This window comes from Callorhinus ursinus, unplaced genomic scaffold, assembly GCF_003265705.2.
Source record: "Callorhinus ursinus isolate GAN/ISIS: 27379988/994484 unplaced genomic scaffold, GSC_fseal_2.0 scaffold47, whole genome shotgun sequence".
In the NCBI taxonomy this organism is placed as follows: Eukaryota; Metazoa; Chordata; class Mammalia; order Carnivora; family Otariidae; genus Callorhinus; species Callorhinus ursinus.
In genome coordinates, this window is record NW_027397109.1 from 5,650,407 (window position 1) to 5,672,641 (window position 22,235).

Below are 22,235 nucleotides of genomic sequence, written 5' to 3' on the forward strand. Positions count from 1 at the left end.
AAATCTGGAGATGGAAACACAGAGGGAGAACACCATGCAAAGATGAAGACAGAAATCCAGGTGATGTTTCTACATTCTAAGGAATGCCAAAGATCACCAGTAAGCCACATAGAAATCAGGAGAGAGGCATGGAACAGATTCTCCTTCACAGCCTTCTGAAGGAACCAACCCTTCCAAGACCTTGATCTTGGACCTCTGGTCTCCAGAACTGAAAGAGAATAAATTTGTGTTGTTTACGCCACCCAGTTAGCAATAGTGTGTTATGGCAGCCCTTAGAACATAGATATACCAGACGACACAAGGATCAGATGCATCCTCACTGAATTTAGTTGTAGACTCAGGGAATATGGGGCAAAAACTCCTGAAGTGATTAGGGATCCAAACTGAACTAGAATGGAGTTCAAAAATACAAATTAAAACATCAAAAATACAAATGCAAATAAAAGTTGGTTTCCAGGAAAATGAAGAAAGCTACATTTTCCAGTTAGGGTGTGAACTGAGATTTGTGCACCCTCGTGTAATTAACTTCCTGAGTTGCCACTAAGCTTTATTTTAGCTTCCATTGTACCCACCTCTAACAATTGATTTTTTCAGATGTACATCTGACTGATCCTCATAAGCCAACTACCTTTATGCCTTGTGGCAGGTGGGTGGAGAGATTAAACATGTGAAGACAACTTCTGGATCCAGCAGAAAGTGGGCCTAGAGGGGGATAGCCCATGGGATACCTCATGTGCCTCGGGGTGCTTTCCTCCTGAACTCTGTTTACCCTGTTTCTTCTCCCTGACCAACTTTCTCCCATGGGCAAGTTCCCTTTCAGCCCCCCATCTAGCCCACCGCCCCATCTTCCCCACCTCCCCCACCCCCCAACTCTCCGTCCATCCTTGAGGCCACCTCCACCCTGAAGCCTCTTTTTTATTTCCTACCTGGAGCCTCTTTTGACCCTGCTTGGGTCTCTGCTATGCTGCTAACATCAATCTTGTGAAATGGTGAGCTAGATTACTGTCTTCCTCCTATTTTTCTGCAGCCTCACAGAGAGAACCTTGCACAGGCTAGTCTTTAACAAACAGTAGACTCAGTTGAAGTAAATTATCAAAGTTTATCTTAAAAAGACCAAAACAGAGAGCAAAGTTAGGGAAGACGGTGGAGTAAGAAGCACCAGGAATCTGTCTCTCCACTTAGACAACAAATGTATTGGCAAAAACGGTCCGAAGTAACTATTTTGAAATTCTGGAGGCTATTTGATGTGCTGCCTTCTGGGAAAAGCTTGGCTGGTAAGCTGTGGTTAATTTAGATACATTTCAGCCTTTATTGTGGTAGTGGCTATCTGTCCCCCACACTCCAGCCCCATGGCAGGCAGCTGTGCCTGGTGTGGCTGGCTAGAGCCAGGGTGGACAATAAGAACCTTATTCTCCAAATACTGGGGTTCTGTGTTCTGATTGTTCAGTGCTGCTTTTGATTTCTGAGGTGCAGGAACAGAGGGTGGCCACCACTGTTGCAACTCCTGTGAGCTGAAGGAACTTCCAAGGAATTTCAATGAGCAATACATTTTTTTTCTCTTTTTCCCCTTTTGGGAGCCAGATATGCAAGGATTAAGTCATTCAAAAGCAACTGCACATATGGGAAAATTTAGGAAGCCACCAGTATGCCCTGGAAAAGAAGAAGGCTAGAAAAGGCTTGAGAATACCTTATGCTTTTACATCAGGTTGATCCCCAGCACAGAGAAGCCTTTCAACAGCAAAGAAACAGAAAATCCAGAAGGGGAGAGGCTGATTATTAGAGTTACATTATAAGATTCGAATGTCCAGTTTTCAACAAAAAAATCACAAAGCATATAAAAGAAAAGAAAAGTATGGCCCACTCAAAGGAACGAAATATACCGGCAGAAATGGTGCCCGAGAAAACTCAGATGTTGGGCTTATTAGGCAAAGACTTAAAACAACTGTCTTAAAAATGCTCAAAGTACTAATGGATGACATAAATAAAGACAGGAAAATGACGTATGAGAAAAATGAGAAAATCAATAAAGAAATTACAGAAAGGAAAAATAAATTCCAGGACTGAAAAATACAATAACTGAAACAAAAAATTCACCAGGTGGGTTCAGGAGCAGATTTAAGCAGGCAAAAGAAAGAGTTAGCAAATTTGAATATAGGGCAATTGAAATTATTAAGTCTTGGGGGGGGGGGAAGTGTGAAAAGAAAAAGAATGAAGAAAAGTGAACAGAGGGTATCTGCAGTAAAGCACTGAGAGGACCAACATAAGCATTATGGGAGGCTCAGAAGGTGAAAAGAGAAGAACAGAGATTATTTGAAGAAATAATGGCTGAAAACTTCCCAGATTTGAAGAAAGACATGAATGTACAAATCCACGAAGCTCAACAAAGTCCCAGTAGGATAAATTCACTGATATACTTTTCAATTAAGCTGTCAAAAAATAGAGAATCTTGAAAGCAGCAAGAGAGAGGCAACACAACACATATAAGAGAATCTTAATAAATCATGAGCCTATTTCTCATCAGAAATTTTGGAAGCCAGAAGACAGTAGTAGGTTGATACATTCAAAGTTTAAAAAAAAAAAAAATCTATCAACTAAGAATTCTATATCCAGCAAAACTGTCATTCAAAAAATGAGGGAGAAATTCAGACATTTCCAGATAAACTGAGGAAGTTTTTATGTTTTGTTTTTACTACCAGACATACTCTACAAGAAACACTAAAGAGGGTCTTTCAGGGTTCAAATGAAAGGATGCTAGATAGTGACCTGAAGCCATATGAGGAATCAAAGCCCTCCAGTCAAGTAGGTATGATGCTAAGCTTTGTCAGTACAAGGTACTAGAGAGACTCTAGAGAAAGAACAGACTTTTGTCTCTGGTCCTGGTATTTAATTTCTCTCAGCAGACTCCTGTGGTGGTCTATGATTCATGCCACCTCCCTCTGTGCAGCATTCATCCCAGGGGGCAGCTTCCAAGCACACTAATGCTTTGGGAAAATTCCCAGCCTGGTTTCAGATGCTGTTTCTCCCCTTGGGCAGCTTTCCCTAACACCCCTTAGTGTGACTTTCCAGAAGGTTCCATCAGTGCAGCACCTCTGCAAACTTCTCTGTCATCCAACGGGCCTTGGTTTCATCCTCTCCAACAAAGTCCAAGGAATCTCATCCCTGTGTGTGTGTGGGGGGGGATGGGGAGGCCCCTTCATCCATATTTGTTCCTTCCTTGGGTGCTCTGCCTCAAACCAGAAGAGAGTGGCCACTTCCTATGTTTGATCTTCCAGTGTTCTTCCTGTGTTCTCTTTTATCTCTTAACAGTTAATTCCCATTACTCCAACCACCTGTTATAGCTAATGCTTTTTTACATAAAACTACCCCTATTCAAAAAAAAGAACTGAAAGAGTTTTTTTTGTTGTTGTTTTTTTTTCTTCAGCTTTCCCTTGGGTCACTATTTGAACCACATGGGAAAAAGAGAGAAACAATTCATCAACAGTGTGATTTGTTACCCAAATCATCCCAGTATGTCAATCCATTGCAGGACCCTGCCCTCAGCCCACTCATTCTTCATGGCTGTGTCTATAACACAGGTCATCTAAGAGTTACCATGACATTAGTGATGGCCTCCCAGGTATACGTTGGTGTGAGACAACAGAAAGAGGCCCTCCATACATGCCATAAGGAAGACAGAGGAGAATCTTTGTGTGGGGAGGGTGTGTCTGATGGGGAGGTCCATAAATGGCTTACAAACAGAAGTTCTGTGGGAGGACTTGGAAGAAGGGGACCAACTTTACAGGAATCCACACTGGATGAGTGTGCCAAGCCTGAGTTGTATGGACACAAAGGCCTTCAGGAGATGCTGTGTTGGGGCTGGCAAACACAGGCAGGAGAGAGCACCCTCCCAAAGTCTGAGGAGCAGAGAGCTGAGGTTCCTCATTCACTCTGGTAAGTTTCTCTGGCCTACGTAGTGTGGATAAAGTAAAAAGATGTCTAGGAAGACTAAAACAACAGAAACCAAGCTTGACATGGCTAAAATGAGGGACAGCTAAAATAACAGAATTCATGGTACAATAAAATTGTTCATTTTTTAGAGCTAGAAGTAGGTCTGTGTCCTTCCCTCAGCCTTTCCTATGAGGGCTGCAAGGCAGAGACAAGCCTGACAGGCTCCCGCTGCTCAGGCTCCAAGGCCTCACGAAAACTCATGGAAATAGAAGGGGAGGTGACACAGGAATTTGAAATCTCATCTTGAAGTGAAGTTTGGTCAACTCAGTACATGGGTGAGAAGAGATAAGGACAGAGGCACTTTTACCTACACCATGATTACAGTCTAATATGGCCGGAGGGCTTACAACTTACCTGCTCTTTAAAATGATTCCCCTGTCAAATCTCTGCAAACAATCAGAGGAGGTTCCTGACTGTATCCTTCAGATGAGGAAATCAAAGCTCTAATACATTAAATCAAAGCTCAGCGGTAAGTATGAGGTGGACATAAGAAGTGTGACTCCCAAGAGCTCCTGGATGCAGCAGAAACAGGCTAGGAGGGAGGCTGAGAAGCCGGCCTGAACTACTAGTACCGTCATCTGGGATGTGATGGATTTTTCAAGATGCTTCTCCAGCATCAATCCTCAAGTTCTGTTTGTACTCGGTTGGGACTTCCTAAACATGGATAAAATAGAAGTTCAGATATGAAACCAAATGACTTAGACGGGCACGTCACAAGAAAAGATATCCAAATGGCAAACACAGACACAAACTATGCTCAAAGGTGCTCCTTACTTGGAAAGGAAATGCAAATGAGAACGCCAGGGAGATACCACTACACACCCACCAGAAAGGCCACCATGGAAAACACAGACAACCTGGAGCACTGGTGAGGCTGAGCGCACAAGGAAGCTCCCTGTGGCTCACAGCTGTTGATGTGGCAGTGAGGCGCTGCAAAGCCACGCCCCCATTCAGTCACACGCATGCGCCCTCGGAGACAATGACCCCTTCCCGCGGCGTCAGCAGGCACCTGCACGCGTGGCCGGCGCACACCCCTGCCTACGATGAGCAGTGCTGCAGCACGAGCCACGCTCTAGCATAGGTGGGCTTTTCTGTATACTGTACCTTAATAAAGATGTTTAAACATAAGGGGAAAAAAAATAGGGTAGAGAGGCTCTGGTGAGAGATTGAAAGTGTGGAGAGAAAAGGGAGCTCCTGCAGGACAGGACCGGTGGTCTCTTGCTAGGAAGGGGCCTGGAGTACTCTGGGCAGACCCCAGAGTGGAGCAGGGAGGCAGCAAAGTTTCACCGAGATGAACAGGATCACACGGCACTTTTCCTTCAGTGGATGAACACACAGACTCAGGAGAGGAGGAAGAGAAACACTCCAGCTGAGGGACCCCCCCCCTTTTTTTTTGCTCCGTTCTAGTCAATGAAAATAAACTGTAAGGTAAAATTCACAGCAGCGGTTCAGATCCACTCAACATCCAGAGACACAGGTGGCTTAGTGGACGGCTGGTCCCTCCAGACGTCAGGAGTAGTACAGGGCTGCTAATGCCCTTTCAGGGCAGCAGACATCCTAGTTTTAAGGCCTCCTCTGCAAGGTATCCAAGTCATACATGTGACTTAGACTCAAGTGTAAAAGGCTGAGAATTTAGAAATCCATCCGCGGGAACACCAGGTCACTGGCATTTTGAAAGCGCGGATCCGTGGGTTTCACTTTGGAAGCAAAAAGCAATTACAGGCATATAAGGTCACTGCCCACCCCCAGGCCTCCCACTGGGCCTTAGGAGGCTGGCTGCTTTCGGAGCGATGCTGCTCAGTGACCCCAGTGCATTCCATTTCTATGCTCCACTCACCTTCTCATCCTTCTTGTGCTCTGACAGGGGGCTCTTCACACAAGACCATCTGAGCCTTTTCTCCCGACCCTACTCTCCAGCCCTCCCCCCCCCAAAACACAAGCCTTCTGATGGGGTACCAGAATTCAAATGAGAGATGAACTTTCTGCCTTGCAGTCTTTGGGCAGAAACGCCCACCGACAGCGAATACAAACTGTGGCAGGAAAGGACGAGCCTAGGGAGCTGCATTAAAAACACGGATGGTCCCCCCTGATGTCAGCCAGCAAGAAATACAAATTCCAAGAGCTGTAAAGATCAGGACTAGAGAAAGAAAAAGGTGGGGTGGGGGAGCCGACTCTCTTGCCAGTGTTTTTGGACAGTGAATAAACCAGCTGCAGAGGACGGGGAAGGAGCCAGGAATATAAAGTGAAGGGGATAGGGGTTGGGGGGGGCGTTCTGAGTCCGAGATGTACACGGCAGTGAGACTTGGACATCCTCGGGAAATCGGAAGGCAGTGAGCCTGGTGAGTTGAGGAGTGACCCAGGAAGAGGACATTGTTTTGGTCAGAGATTGGCTCCAGGGCCTCGATCAGCTGTGCTTTGTAACAATCACCACGTCAGCCCCCTCTGCAAAAGCAGGCTGACAACTGTTGCCGGGAGTTCACAAAACACTGTCTATATCCTGCGTGATCCCCCAGAAACTCCAGGGGCTGCTGCTAAACTGCCCACCCAAGACCGGGCCCTTCTCTTCCCGTTCACCTGGGGTGCTTCCCTGAAGGCGAGGAACCTTGGAGAACACTGCCAAGGAGAAAGAGAAACAGAGCTACACTGTTACTGTACAAGACTGGACAGGTTACCCAGGCAGAAATATTACAGAAGCAAAGACATACTGTTTCTGTCACTCGGGATGAACAAGGCTGGATGACATTTTGGAGTTTGTTCTGGAGAGGACCCTGAGCACCCCTTGCTGTGGGCTACAACCTCCCTGGAGGCAGAGCAGGCACGGGGTGGGGAGGCGGACTCTCATATGCAGGGGAACCTGAGCCCCGACTCAGGCCTGTCCACAGCACCTGGGCTTCCGTGAGGTGAGACAGTACAAGAAAGGGTGGCTGCTGGTCATCTGCCTTCTTGGCCTAATAATTTACAATAACCTTCATGTTTCAGGGGGAAAAACAGTATTAAGGGTGTGTTCTGGGGGCACTGGCAAAACAGAGACTGCTCTTTCTCAGCAAGCATGCCTCCAGGTAGTGAGGTAGGGCTCTTCTGCTAGAAGCATGGACAGGAGAATGGTGCCCTGCCCGTTGGTGGCCTTCATGGAGCTCAAAGACCAGTACGGGGTGGGGAGGACAGGGTGCAAACAAGCGACCAAGGACGAAAGGGTAATTACAAATTGTTATCCTACCTGGAATGTGGGAAAAGGGCACTGAGAGGGACCGTAAAGCAGGCACCCTGCCTCGGGCAAGGTGGTCAGGAAGGAGGCCTGAGAAGACATCTCCTTGGAGGCCCCAGGAGGGGCACAGGCAAGCTGGGGAGAGGGAAAGGAATACTGACAAAGGTCCGGAGCTTGGAGTGCTGTATCTGAGGAGAGAAAGACAGCTGCAGTGGGCTGAATGGTGGCCCCTTCCCCTCCAAGATACGCCCACCTAGAACCTTCTTGGAAAAAGGGTCTTGATAGATATAACTGAGGATCTCTTAAGTAGGAGAGGAGATCATCCTGACTTGGGGTGGGCCCTAAATCCAGTGACAGGTGTCCTCAGAAGACGAGAGAAGGCCACGTGAAGACAGAGGCAAGTCTACAAAGGCAAAGCATACCAGAGGGCGCCAGCAGACACCAGAAGGTCGGGCGAGGCATGGGTGGGATGAATCCTCCTTCCGGTTCAAGAAGGAATCAACCCTGCCAACACCCTGATTTCAGACTTCTGGTTTCTACAACGCGGAGAGGATAAACTGCTATTTCAAGACACCAAGTTGTGGTAATTTATGATGGCAGCCCCAGGAAACGCATACAGAGGCCACGGTCAAGAGTATGGACTTTATTCTAAGTGCAGCGGGGAACGATGGAAAGGGCTGTGGCAGGAAGAGAGAGAACTGGAATTCTGCTTAAGTGGCTCTCTCTGGCTCTGTGTGGAGAATGAATCCAGAGGGCAGGGAGCGTGTGGGAAGCAGGGAGGCCACTGCGGAAGGTCTGAGAGAACAATGGAGCCTTGCCGCTGGGCTCTACACCAGCTACGTGACCGTGGGCACGTTACCTAACCTCTCCCCGGCTCAGTTTCTAACCAGTGGGGCGGAAAAGAGTGCCTGTCCTGTAGGGCAGCATTCAATGCTTTACTGCGTGTAAATGCCGAGAAGGGAACCCGGCACATGGTGCAGGCTCGCTGCATTCGCCATTCTTATCACAAGAGCATGTGGAGGAGGAAGAGAGAGCCAAGGGGACCATTCACGGACTCAGGAGCTTTGGACTGGAGCGAGGTGATGGAGGATGGTGCTGTTAATGCGGAGTGGAGATGTGCGCTGGGAGGAGAGATCACAGTCTGGGAAGAGTCAGGTTTGAGGCGTCCAGAAGCCCCACGGAAGTTGGCAGAACTGTGCACGTTGACAGTGGGCAAGGACTTTATCTGTTTTTCACTATAAGCCTAGACCTAGCAGAGATCTTGGCCCCGAGTCAGAGCCCTGTCGAGGTGTACTGAAGGTATCATGCTAGAAAGGCATGACTGAGAAGGGGCATGGGAGCCAGGAGGCATGAGAACGTCAGCAGTCTCTTTCTGGGCCTTCTACCATTGCCTGCCCCATGGGATGTTTTTGGATGACAGAGATCAGACATAAAGACCTCTCTCTCCAGGGATGTGTCAGGGCCCATAACCATCTGATGTGCTGAGACCCACATATCCCTCGGCAGCCTGTTTGCAGAGGCCTGGCAAAGTCCCCCATTCCTCTATGATAAGACAGAGGAAGAGGGGCAAACAGAGATAAAGCTCATGACTACCACCAGGTAGGATGGGGGGGTACCTGATAAAGAAGAGGAATGGAAGATTTTTACACAAACTTTGGGGTTTCTGGTACAGCCTCTCTCTTGAGGCCACTGGGCCTGGAGGAATGGGGTGAAGACCCAGCCCATGAAATCCCACAGCTAGGGCCAGGCGGGTGGGGGAGGGCATGCTAACTCAGCTTTCTGAACTAGGGGTTCTTTAGGAGTAGGCAGGGCAGAAAGCAGCTGGGATGGGAACAATGGGTACAGCCAAGGTATGGGGCATGCCTTAGCCAACGTCATGCCAAGAAACCAGAGTCAGGGCCCTTAAAAGTTGTGCCTAATGCATCTGCTCAGCATTGATGGCATCTTTTTATATGGGTTGTCCTCACCTAAATACAATCCAATTGTCCACTGTCTCGGGGCACAGGGTCTTTCTGGGCATTTAAAGGTTCTGATAGGCCCCTACTATGAGGTTCCGGGGTGACACCTGATATGGAATGATGTGCTGAGGGAGACTGATCCTTTGCCAGGGTATAAGAGCTCTGGATGCAAACATGAGGCACCAGGACAGCTACAACTCTTGCAAATTGTACCCTGCTCTGAACAAAGTCTTTCCATGTAAATCACCTTCCTCCGAGCCCCACACCATCCTGTATGTCAGGGGACAGGGCACACGGTCTCATCTCCATTCTCTGTTAGTGCGAAGATGGAGAGGGGCCATGTACTCAATATAGACCATTACTTTACATGCATTCCCATGAATTATTCCAACTTCAGATGGAGACACACGTACAGGCCATCAGCTGCTATAAGGAGTGGCGCTGGGACTTGAATCCTTGTCTGTTCCTGCTTCGAAAGCCAGCTTTCCTCACTACACTCCACCCGCTCCCTCTAATGGCGGAACTGAGGCCCAGAGAGGAGAAGGGGCTTCCCTGAGGTCACATGACCAACAACGAAGCCAGGCCCAAATCTCAGCATCCTGATTCCAAACCCAGAGCTCTCTTGTTTTTCTTCTTTTTTTTTTAAGATTTTATTTATTTATTGAGAGAGAGAGAAGAGCAAGAGCGAGAGAGAGAGCATAGGAGCAGGGTTGGGCGGGGGGGGAGAGGGAAGCAGGCTTCCCGCTGGGCAGGAAGCCTGACCCAGGGCTCGATCCCAGGACCCCAGGATCATGACCTGAGCCAAAGGCAGATGCTCAACCGACTGAGCCACCCAGGCGCCCCACAGAGCTCTCTTCTCAGGGCCAGAGGTAGAACTATTTTAACTTCCTCACAGAACCATGAGAAAACTGAAACCTCTATTAATTTCTCACCATTTAGCTAAACAGGCTGTCTAACCATCTACGCATCTGTGATGGTTACTTTTCTGTGTCAACTTGACTGACCTAAGGGTTATTTCTGGGTGTGTCTGTGAGGGGGTTTCCGGATGAGATTGGCATCTGAATCTGTGGATGCAGTAATGTAGATGGCCCTCCCCAAGGGGCATCATCCAATCCCCTGAAGACCTCCATAGAACAAAAGGCAGAAGAAGGAGGAATTCACACCCACCCCATGTGTCCTCTACCCCCACTAGGACCTCTCTCTGCATCTTCTCTTGCTGTCCCACTGGGATTTACACCATCAGCTCCCCTGGTTCTCAGGCCTTCAGACCTGGGTGTGACAACACCACCAGCTCCCCTGGGTCTCCAGCCTGCAGATGGCAGATCATCGGACGCCCCCCCCGCCCAGCCTCCATAATTATATGAGCCGATTTCTCATCGCAAATCGTATATATATATATATATATATATATACATTGATTATTTCTCTAGAGAATCCCAGTATACCCTCTATGCTTTGAATTAAGAAGTCATTCCTAAAAGATTAAAAACCCACCTATTATTTTTCAGGCACTCTGCTAAATACTGGAAGGAAAAGTTTTAACAAGACAAGTATGTGATGCCAATTCTTACAGCACTACTGGGGGGGAAATTGTGCTCTTGACCTTGACTAATCTGTGAGGTCAGTTTTCCTTTAATCAGGAGGTTCTCAGCCTTGGCTGGCCATTGGGTTCACCTGTAGAGATTTAAAACATCCAGTTCCCAGGTCCCAGCCCCAGAACTTGTGATTTAATTGGTCTGGGATACAGCCTGGGCATCGGAATCTTTAAACACAAGAGGAGATTGCTACTTATTCATCAACATGACTTAATTGTGGATATAAAGCCTTTCTTTTTGCTCATAAGGTATAACTCATTCATTTTCAAAATTAATGTGGTACAGCTGACGGCACACAAGACATAAAAGAGACTATTCTATGAAATATTAAAAAATGGGAACTCTCAGAGGAGAGGAGAAAAACCTGTGGGAAAGGAATTATCGTAATGAAGCACAAAATCCAGCCCTGAGCTTTCTGGAACAAATGTGCCAAGAACAAGAGGGGTCGTCATCAAGGTCAATAAAAGGAAACCAATGACGAGAAAAACACAAACAAAAAAACCCCCCAAAAATGATTTTCTGCCAAATATTCCTAAGAACACAAGGTGAAAAATATCTGGATGAACAAAGACAGCTGAACCCCCAGATGTTGTGTGACTCATCCACAGCCAGGCGGCTCCCAGATCAGCTAACAGCCAATCTGAAGGTCAGCCATTCTTCCTGAAGGTCCACAGGCTTCCCTGGAATGACCCTTGACTGAGGAAGCCTGCAAAGGGAGACTGTCACCCAGCTGTCTCACGAAAGCTCTCTACCCAGGCCCACACAAGGGATAAGGAGCCAGCTCACCACAGGACTTACTGCATCCACGCTCACAGCAAGAGCTCTGTTAAAGCCGAGACGCATATGACGCACACGACACTCCTGCACCCCGGGTCCTTGGAGTGATTTCATTGTTTCCCTTAAGCTCAAATTCTCCTCAGGGGACAGACCCTCCTTGGCATCAGGCAGTAAGAGCTACGATTTGGAAACCCTGATCAGGGCACCCTGGAGAATGCCTGGTCAAGGGGGACTTACGGGGGGTTGTCACACTTCCTCTGCCGGAAGCGGGCTCCTGTCCCACACGTCCGGCTGCACATGCTCCAGGCGCCCCACGGGCTCCAGTCTCCGTCCACGTGCTCCGGGATGGGCGTCTTGCTCACACACTCCCCTGCGCGGCACCACTGAAACACAGCAGGGCGGGCCCCGGGCCCCAGGGGTGCTCAGCGCCAAGGAATCCAACCTGCTCGCTCACCACATCACTGCGGTGCCCCCCACATGAGAAAACGCCATGCCATCCCCAGTGGCTTTTGGTAATTTACACAAAAGTAGACCCTTTCGGGGGTAGGCATGCTTGGGAACTCTAGAGCCCGTCCTTTCTTACTCGCCCTGACACCTATACCCCTGTGGGCTTTGCATTTTGCCCTCACAGTCCACATGGAATGGGCTCCCTTGGAGTTTTCTAAATTCTCAGAGAAAGGATTAATTCACATGGCTCTTGAAGAGACCCGAGTTTTGGCCAACTTTACTTCATGCGAGCGCGTCATCTCTCTGGAAGGCCGCATTTCCTGGCTCTGTGGTTTTGCACTTCGAAACTGGGTTTGGTGCTTGGAGAGGACGCTGCCAGCTCCACAGGGGTGAAACTTGGCTCTGAGAATAAGCGAAAGCCACTCCTCCAAGAAGGAATTTCCCAACATGCGTGGCACTTCCGGGCCACGAGAGGTGATTTAGTGGTTTCTCATCATGGCATCTCGTTTACTCCTTGCAGTAAGACTAAGGAGAAATCTGTGGCTGCTGGCCCTCAACACCCCTCCTTGCCAATACCAGTCTCTCCTGTTAATGAACATCAGGCCTCGGGCTCGCTCTCTTAACCTCGAGCTAGAATCGCCTAACACCGTTCTCGTCGAACACATTTTAGGATAGCCTTTTGCATATGGCCAGCGATCCTGTTTTCCCATGTATGGTTTATTGATATAAAAGGGTTTTTCTTAAGGAAATTCACTTGTGTGACAAGAAGAGTCAATTTAACAAAAATATTAAGCGATTCTTGTATCTTACCAGAAAAAAAAAAAAAAAGGAGAGAGGTGAAAGAAGTGTCCCTTTTTGCCCAGAGTGGGCTCCATGGGCCTTTCTGGGGCTGCCCAGGGGGAGCTTCAGGCACTCCTGAGTACAGTGCAGACCACCGCCCTTCAAGAGACGTGCCCGATGCCCAGGAGACGGGGACCGGGGGAGGGCTGTGGGAGGCGGGGGTTACCTTGTCTGCCCCACACTCGGTACCGTCCAGGGGAGGGTCCAGCTTGGTCTTGCAGGACGTATCTCCTTCCACCAGGCACCACAGTCCAGCGCACATCAGATGCTGCTGACAAGGGAAGGAACACAACTACCTAGAACACCAGAAACAGGTCACTCCTGGGGTCGGAAGGCGGGGCCCAATGACCGGTTTGGATTTGGAATTCAAAATATGAAGGGAAGAAGGAGGGTCATGAATCTGGATGTAAAAGCGCATCATTCAACTGGTTCACTTTAACTCCACAAAATTCTCTGCATTGACTCCCAGGAGGGTGCTTGTCTCGGGGGGGGATTCAGTTTGGCAATTCCCGCATTAGCTACTGAGGGGGTATTCAACGCAGGGTGCAGGCTGGGCGCCATTAACAAACACATACCTTCCATTTAACGTAGGAAGGTACGAGGCAGATACCCATGGGTCAGACATAGTGCACAGGAAAAGAATCTCCCCGGCAGAGCCTCCTCAGACAGGGCCTGCCAGAAGAGGCAGCTTTGTTGCTGAGGCTGGAGGGGCTGTTACGTAGGCCCAGAATCCAGAGCCCGAAGGCCGATAAAGGGCTCAGAGACCTCAAGGGGTTAAAGAAGGTTTGTCACTCTTCCCGTGGTCACCCATTTTCTAGCTCAGCTGACTTATGCATAATTTCTTATAGTATTTCACCTAAGGAATTTCTGAACATGCACAAATATGCAATTAAAATAATTCCCCTTCAATAAGGACAGGCATTTAAAAACAGACTCCCATTTGTATTAATAGGAAACCTGCATGTAGACAAAGTGCTCAGGATGGGACCATTTATGAAAAGAACTGGGGCAGACATGGCCAGCATCCTCCCTGCAGGACTCAGAGCATTCAGTGTTGCTTCCCCAGTCTCTCTGCCCCGAGGCCATCCTCTGACCATGGAGCGACCCTTGACCACAGGGATGGGAGCTGGACAGCCCATCTCCCTGGGTGGGATGGCTCCGAGGCAAGCTCCTCACTTCTCTCAGAGGGTCCTGGCGGGTTGGCCCCACTGTCCCTGCGGTTGCCTGCCCTTCAGTGCACTTTGGATTCTCCACTCTCCTCTCCCACCTCCCTGACCCCTCACAGTGCTTCCTGGGATCACTTCCCAGATAAACTACTTGCACCCAAATCCTCGCCTCGTGGTCTGAAAATTGAGAACAGATGTACTGAAGGCTCTTTTAAAGACGCAGTGCTTCCAGGATGCCAAGCCCAATCATGGGGAAGAGGCCTGGGCTGGAGCAAGAAGACATCACCCTCCAGGACATGGCCGGGGCACCTGAGGGTGCATTTTGGGCTGGGTGAGGATCAAGGGTCCTTGTTCAGGACAGTCACAGTGGAGCTTGCAAAAGGTGTGCCTTGCTTCGTGTAGAGGGCTGCCGTTCCAAGTAACCTCAAACATCTGCATAGAAGAGATGTGCACTGTGCTGTCTCAAGTCAAAAAGCATTTCGAAGTTGAAGAGACAAACAGAGAAAAAGGGAAGAAGGGAAGCAGAGCTGGAGGGGCTTTGACAAAGAGTTCAAAAGCCCACAGAGCTTGCTCATTTTTCAAGTATGTCAAAGCTGCTCTGTGCCCTTAAAGAAGTTGATGATTCAGGTGGAACAGTGCACACTTGGGGTCAGGAAAGCCCCTATGTTCCCATTACTGTTCACCTCTCCATGGAATGGTAAAAAGATGAGAACTCTGAGCATACCACCAGTTGGTCCCATAAAGACGGACTGCACCTCATTAAATGTTTGATTCCATGAACTTTAACCCCGGAGCTCTTCGAGAGTGTGGTGTCAGTGTGTGGACACGTGTTCGTGAGACAAGGCTGACCTGGGAGGTAATTTATGAGGTAGGAGTGCTTGGGATAAGGAGATGCACCTGCCCCATCGGGAGGGAGAGGAAGAAGGTGGTGTGAACTGTTATGCACTTTATAGACAGCACATTCCCATAAAACTTTTCTAATCATTAGGGAAAAGGGGATGGGGTCAGGCAAAGCTTTAAGTAGAACACAAACAGTACTAACCATAAAGGGAAAAATTAATGAATTATACTATATTAAAATGAAGAACTTCTGTTTATCAAAAGACAACTGTAAGAAAGTGAGAGAGGATATTTGTAATACATGGGAGAGATGTTTGTAATGAATGGGATCAACATAGGATGTGTATCTAGAATACATGTAAAAAACACAAAAGCCCCCCACAGACAAATTAAAGTGGCACAGTAGAAAAATGGGCAAAAAACTTGGAAACTTCACAAGTGAGGGCATTTAAACATAAGGATGGCCAATAAACACATGAACAGGCACTCAGTTTCATCAGCCATCCAGGAAAGGCAAATTAAAACCACCATTCTGTACCTCTACACACCCACCAGAATGACTAAATGACAGAGAGGGAATACAAAGTGTTGACAAGGATGTGGTGTGATAAGAGCACTCTTAAATTAATGATGAGCTTCTAACTTGGTTCAACAGCTCTGAGAAACTCTTTGATAGTACCTACTAAAGCTGAAGACATGCACATTCTAATATTCAACAATTCCACTCCTAGGTATGCATCGGACAGAAACATGTGTCTATGTTCACCAAAAACATTTTGTCAAGAAGGTTCCTAGCAAAAATCTTTGTATTCGTCCCAAAGTTGAAAACTGCCCAAATGGCCATCAACAGAGGAATTATGGTCTATCAGAACAATGGAATACTGCACGATTCCATTTATATTAACTTCAAGTAGAAGAAAATGGTAGTGCTGGGAGTCAGGACAGTGGTCACCTTTCTGTTTAGTTTCAAAACAAAGACAAGGGGATTGAGCGGAGAAGGCAACTTTAGAGCTGTAGCCTCTGACCCCAGCTCGGCCATCAGCATTGCCCTGTGTGCCCAAGCTAAGCAGCTGCCCTTCTGTGATTTGTTTTCAGTACTGGAAACAGTATGGACAGCATTAATCTTTGCCACCATGATGCCTTTTAGAGAGCTGGCATTCATGTCGTGCTTTCCAATTGACAAAGCGCTCTGTCATCCTGAGGCTCATGACAGCTGTGGGAGGCAAGGAGGACAGGGCTTTCTCTATTTTTTCCATTTTTCCAAAGAAGAGGTGCATGTTTGTAGAGGTCAAGGGCCTGAGCTGGATCAGAAGTACTGGACTGAGAGTTCATTGATCAAGGTTCATATCCTTGTTCTGGATCCATGTAGTGGCTCAACAGATGTGTTCACTCTCTAAAAACTAATCAAGCTCTAAATGTATGATCTGTGCATTTTTATGCATGCATAGTATGCTATTTATAGGAAAACTATTTACAGAGAGAGAGAAGATAAGGAGAGAAATGCATGCTCAAACTGGAGAGGGAATATTCTCTGGACCCAACCTATCACCAGGTAGAAGCAGGAAAGTCAAGGCTTCACAAGGAAATGACAAGGAGACCATATGTGTAGGAAGCCAGTCCTAGAGCAGGAGACAGACTGCGTGGTGGATAGTCTTGCAACTGCTGGCCTCTTTAGGTTGGAACACACACACTCCTCTCCTAAGGAGAATTCCTCCTAGCCTGAAAATAGCCCTGACACTCTCCAAAATGAACCTCCTATCTATCCCTGGTCCAGGAATAATTCAGAGGTGAACAATAGTCAGAAGCAATCAGTACAGGATTTATACAAATTAGTATGAATAAAAAGGGAGAAGATACAGGAGGGAGAAAGCATGTGAAGAATACTCACCAGATAATATGATCATCATATGGCTAAAAAGAATGTGCAAACCTATGTGCATTTTTTTAAAAAAAACATAGTAACTGTCTTTTTTTTTTTTTTTTTTTGCACTTGCAAAAAGCAAATACATAAGAACTCAGGGAAAAGGTGGTCAGGTCAAAGGAGATAAAGTATTAACCATCAGAACTGGGCCAAGGAAGGTAAAAAAGAATACAATCAGATGACCAATGAGGACAACACTGAGAGCAGAAGAAGAGATATACCACTGAACACAGAGGGGTACATGGAGTTAATGACCAAGCAAAAGTGAATTTAATAAAATGACTAAACAGTTGAAACAGATTAGGCAGAAATGACAGACATGGAAGACACATAAAGGAGCTGTGACATAAGCAAAAGTGGGAGGCAAGGAGGATGAGCTCTATTTTTTCCAATGAGGGGACAGATGTTTGTGGTGGTCAAGGGCCCTGAGTTGGGGTGGAAAGACAGGACTCCTAAAGAAGAGAACCGAAGTAATGGGACAGAAAAGGTATCTGAAGAGAAATTCAAGATCCTATCCTGAAATGAAAGAAGCTCTCAGTTTCAGATTGGAAAGCAAAGCCCTATTCCAGGAAAAAATGGCGAAGAATAATGAACACAGAGGCATGTCCTTAATAAAAGTTACTGGATTTCAGAGATAGAGCACAAAATATTTTAAGCAGCCGGGCAAGAAGATCAAGTCACTGACAAGGGGAAAAGACAGCAGGCTCCCTGCAGATTTTTCCACAACAGCACCCACTGTGGGGTGATGCTTAGAAGGACACAAGGAAAGAAAATGTAACCTGAGCAATTTCTAGCAACTAAAGTGTTGCTCAAGTACTTAGGTAACAGAAAATTACTTTTTAAAAATATTTTATCTATTTATTTGAGAGAGAGAGCACGAGCTGGGGTGGGGGGAGCGGCAGGCAGAGGGAGAAGCAGACTCCCCGCTAAGCAGGGAGCCTGATGCGGGACTCGATCCCAGGACCCTGAGAACATGACCCGAGCCAAAGGCAGACGCTTAATTGACTGGGCCACCCAGGTGCCCCCAGAAAATTATTTTGAACGTATAAAGAGTGGAATCCTTTTCTGGAGAAAATACTAGAGGATAAAGTTCAGTCAGCCGAGAAATGAATGAAAACTCAGAAGTGACTAGAAGTGAGCACCCACCAAAGCATCGGTTGAAATGAAGTTAGAGAACTTCTCTAGCTGAAGTTAGAGAACAGAAGGCCGAGGATATAAATTTGGATGAGGCAGAAATGGTAGAGATACAAGAACAGGCTAGAAAAGAAGGTGCAGTGGGGGGCGGAATAGGGGATTGTCCATATATATATCAATTTCTTTATCATGTCTAGCTGGGGGAGGAACAAAACAGACAAATGTAATAACTGAGGTATCAGAGCTCTTAAAGGGAAAACGTTAACCACTAAGAAAAATAATTAAATTGGAGTGTAGAGGGAATGGAGAGAAAGGGTTTAAAGGTGGAAATGCATTTATTTCATCATGCCCATGGAGTTAGGGTAGAGTAGAAACTCTAAAGAGAAGTTTGCCTGTGGCACCTTTAGCTCTCAGCAAATGTCAGAATAGATCATCTATGGAAGGCAGGGCTGCTCTTCCATTGCAAAAACAGCTAAGTATTATAATCAAACGTCATTCAATTTTTTAAAGATTTTATTTTTAGGTAATCTCTATACCCCAGTATGGGGCTCAAACTTAAAACCGCAAGAACAAGAGTCTCTTGATCTTACCAACTGAGCAAGCCAGGTGCCCCTCAAACGTCATTCTTACTACTGAGCTCACCAGAAGTGAAGGAACTATTCAAGAAAACCAACACAAAACACACACATACTTATACCTGTACATACCTACAACATAGTCCAATTTGTAGTCAGCACATACAAGGGGTGCATCCCCCCGAGGGCTGGCAATGATCTTGACCCTCCAGCTGGGAGAATAAGTCTGGAATCTGGAAGGGTGTTTATCACTTCTAGAAGGATTGGTGGCACCCCTGGCTTTTTGAGACAAATGTAAAGTCTCTTTGAAGGAAAGCAACCACCATTCAGGCTCTCAGAATTCCATGATTTCTAATAAAAGTAAACTCACGACGAAACATGGAAACATAAATGACAGCTGGCAGAATCAACCAACAAAAGATTTAAACTTCCAAGCTGTTTAGATGATAGAACGATCAGATACAGAATATATAATAACTACCTAGGGGTGCCTGGGTGGCTCAGTCAGTTAAGTGCCCTACTCGATTTCGGCTCTGGTCACTGTCTTAGGGTTGTGAGATCAAACCCTGTATTGGGCTCTGCGCTGGGTGTGGAGCCTGCTTAAGATTCTCTCTCTCTCCCTCTGCCTCTGCCCACCCTCTCTCTCTCTGGAAGAAAAAAAAATCATTATAATATCTATAAAATATTTAAAGAAATAGAAGATGACATCATGTACACAAGCCAGCAGTGAGATACTATGGAATATGATCAGGCAAATCTGAAAAAGAAACTAGAAAGAACTTTTATTATGAGATATTAAATGTATAATTGTTGAAGAAAAGCAGTGGATTCTGACATCACTGAGAGAAAGAATTCGTGACTGGAAAATAGATTTGAAGAAATTATATAGATTGTAGCATGAAGAGAAAAGAAATAGGAAAATACTAAAAAAAAATTGGGTTAAGAGATAACAAAGAGGAGAAAACGTTGATGTCTGTGTCTAATCATAGTCCTAGAAGGAGACTAGAAAGAATGTCAGAGAGGCGGTACTTGAGAAGAAAATGGCTAACATAGAACATATACTGTGTAGAATAATGAGTCTTCCCACTTAGTAGGGGGCAGGCTTCTAATAGGGGCCCAACAACCCCTATCTCCTACTCACGCTCTTGTGTAACACCCTCCCCTTGTACATCTGATGAAATAAATGGCTTGCTTTGCATCCACTGAAAACAGCAAAAACCACAGGATGTCATTTTAAGCAACTCTTGGGCCAATGGGAAAGTCATAACCAAAGTTGCGAATTATGAAGAAAATAATGACGATGAAAATGTTAGATACCATGGCAGATGAAGGAAGAGTCTCAAATACTCAAACAAGGAAAAAAAAATTGTCTACTTCAAAAAGTATGAAAGTGGAACAATATAAATTTCTAAGAAAACAGAATAAATTAATGAAGATAAAAGGAGTAATTTATTATTTAGGGAACAGAAAAACCATAGACAAGTCTGAGTTGGCTCTTTGGGGGAAAAATGAACTGGATAAACCACTTGCTAACCTAGTCAAGAAAAAGGGAAGAAAGCATGAATAATAAGATGAAAAGAAAGGAGAAAGAAAAAAAGATGGACAGAAAGGAAGAAAGAAGATAACCAAAATGTAAAGGAAATTTTATGTATGTACATATGTAGGTATGCATGCAAATTTTAAAAAATAATCAGTGATCACTGAGCTCGATTCTATGTACCTAAACTTGAGATGAAATGATTTCCTTACAGTGTATAAATTAATAGAGCTATTGTTCAGAATAGAGTAAAATGTGGGGCACCTGCATGGCTCAGTCATCAAGCATCTGCCTTTGGCTCGGGTCATGATCTCAGGGTTCTGGGATCGAGTTCTGCATCAGGCTCCCTGCCCAGCGGGGAGTCTGCTTCTCTCTCTCCCTGTGCCCCTCTCTCTGCTCATGCTCTCTCTCAAATAAATAAATGAAATCTTTAAAAAAAAAAAACCAAACCCAGAACAGAGTAAAAATTCACATAAACTAGCTAATATAGAAGACCTAGGGAAGCTGGCCAATGAGTTACCCTTCCTGAAAACCTATGGCCCACATGGTTTCTTAGCAGTATTTTTCATAAGGAGATTCTATTTAATCTTTCAGAAACAGATAACACCAATGCATTCAAACTGCTTAAGAGCATTTAAAAAGGGGAAGTTTTCCTTATTATTTATATTAATTGATATCACACTGAAACCAAACTGAACAAGATAAGCACAGGAAAAGAAAAAAGGTTCATACCAAACTCATTTATGAACACTGTGACGAAAATCCTAAATAAAATTTACTAATATAGTGAAACATACACCACGGCCAAGTAAGGTTTACTCCAAGAATCTGAAGATAGTTCAGTATTAGAAAACCTGCTAATATAATTTGCCACATTAATAATTCAAAGAGAGAACTCATCCAGTCCTCTCCATGGATGCTGAGAAGACATTTAATAAAATTTAATCAAAACCTCTTATTAGAATTCTTAACAAGGGGCGCCTGGGTGGCTCAGATGGTTAAGCGTCTGCCTTCAGCTCAGGTCATGATCCCAGGGTCTTGGGATCGAGCCCCGCATCGGGCTCCCTGCTCCGCGGGGAGTCTGCTTCTCCCCCTCCCTCTGCTTCTCCCCCTACTCATTCTCTCTCTCTCTCTCTCTCTCTCTCTCTCTCTGTCTTGAATGAATACATTAAAAAATCTTTAAAATTCTTAACAATATACATAAATGGATACTTCCTTCATCTGATAAATATCTATCTCATGGGGAAACATTGGAAGCATTCTCATTAAAACTGAGAAGAAAAGAATGTATATTATCACACTGCTATTATTTTAGATGAAAGAAAGAATTAGGGGCTAATATGGAATTATATAACTAAAAAACCAAATGACTCAACTAAAGAACTATTATAATTTCTAAAAGAATTCAGTCAGTTGGGCAGAAAATTAAAATACAGTAATCAAAGCTCTTTATAAATAGCAACTACAACCAATTTTAAAGATATAATGGAATAAAAGATCACATTCATATAGCAAAAAATATTCTATAGGGATAACTATAATAAGAAACTTATAAAATAAACATAATGAAAAATTTAAAATGTCCCTGAGTGAGGGAGGGAAGATGTCTTGAATGGATGTAAAGAAACACTATGTAGGAAGACTCAAAGTATAAAGGCACATATTTTTCACTAAGTTAGTCTCCAAAATAATGTAACTGAATTTAAAATACCAACACAATTTGGACCTAAACAAGCAGATCTAAAGACCATATGGAAAAATAAACAAGAAAGAATAGCCAGTGAAAAAGCATATGGTTAGTGTATTAAAATATTTTATAAAGCTACAGTCACGTAAGTATTAAGAGGTACATGATTATATCAGTGGAATAGACTGGACAAATCCAGAAATACATTTTAAAAATAAGACATAAAGAAGTATATTATGAAGAAAGCATTTCAAATTTATGGGGAGAAATAAATAAATTAATAAATGGTATGGATCCACCTGAGAGGCCATCTGGAAACAAAGTGAAGTTGGATCCCTTACACCTTACACTAAAATAAATGCCTGCTGTATTAAGGATTTAAACATAAAAATGAAATCATAAAAGTGCTAAAAGATATCATATGAATTGTTTATTTACAGTTTAGGAGTAGGGAAGACCTTTCTAAGCATGACATAAAACTCAGAAGCCTTATAAAGGTACTGATATATTTGACTTTACACACATACACACATGCACACACACATTTCTGCTTGACATAAAATGAA

At 45.3% G+C, this 22,235-nt stretch overlaps 1 protein-coding gene across 1 annotated transcript in view; it reads right to left on the reverse strand.

Annotated features, from left to right (window-relative positions):
* ADAMTS17 (ADAM metallopeptidase with thrombospondin type 1 motif 17) overlaps positions 1–22,235 on the reverse strand; it is a 359,075-nt gene that overhangs the window by 134,372 nt on the left and 202,468 nt on the right. The window contains exons 12-13 of the mRNA XM_073882500.1: positions 12,976–13,077; positions 11,760–11,905 (exon numbers count right to left, since the gene is read on the reverse strand). Of these exons, the coding sequence (XP_073738601.1) occupies positions 11,760–11,905; positions 12,976–13,077 (248 nt within the window). The remainder of the gene's footprint in view (positions 1–11,759; positions 11,906–12,975; positions 13,078–22,235) is intronic.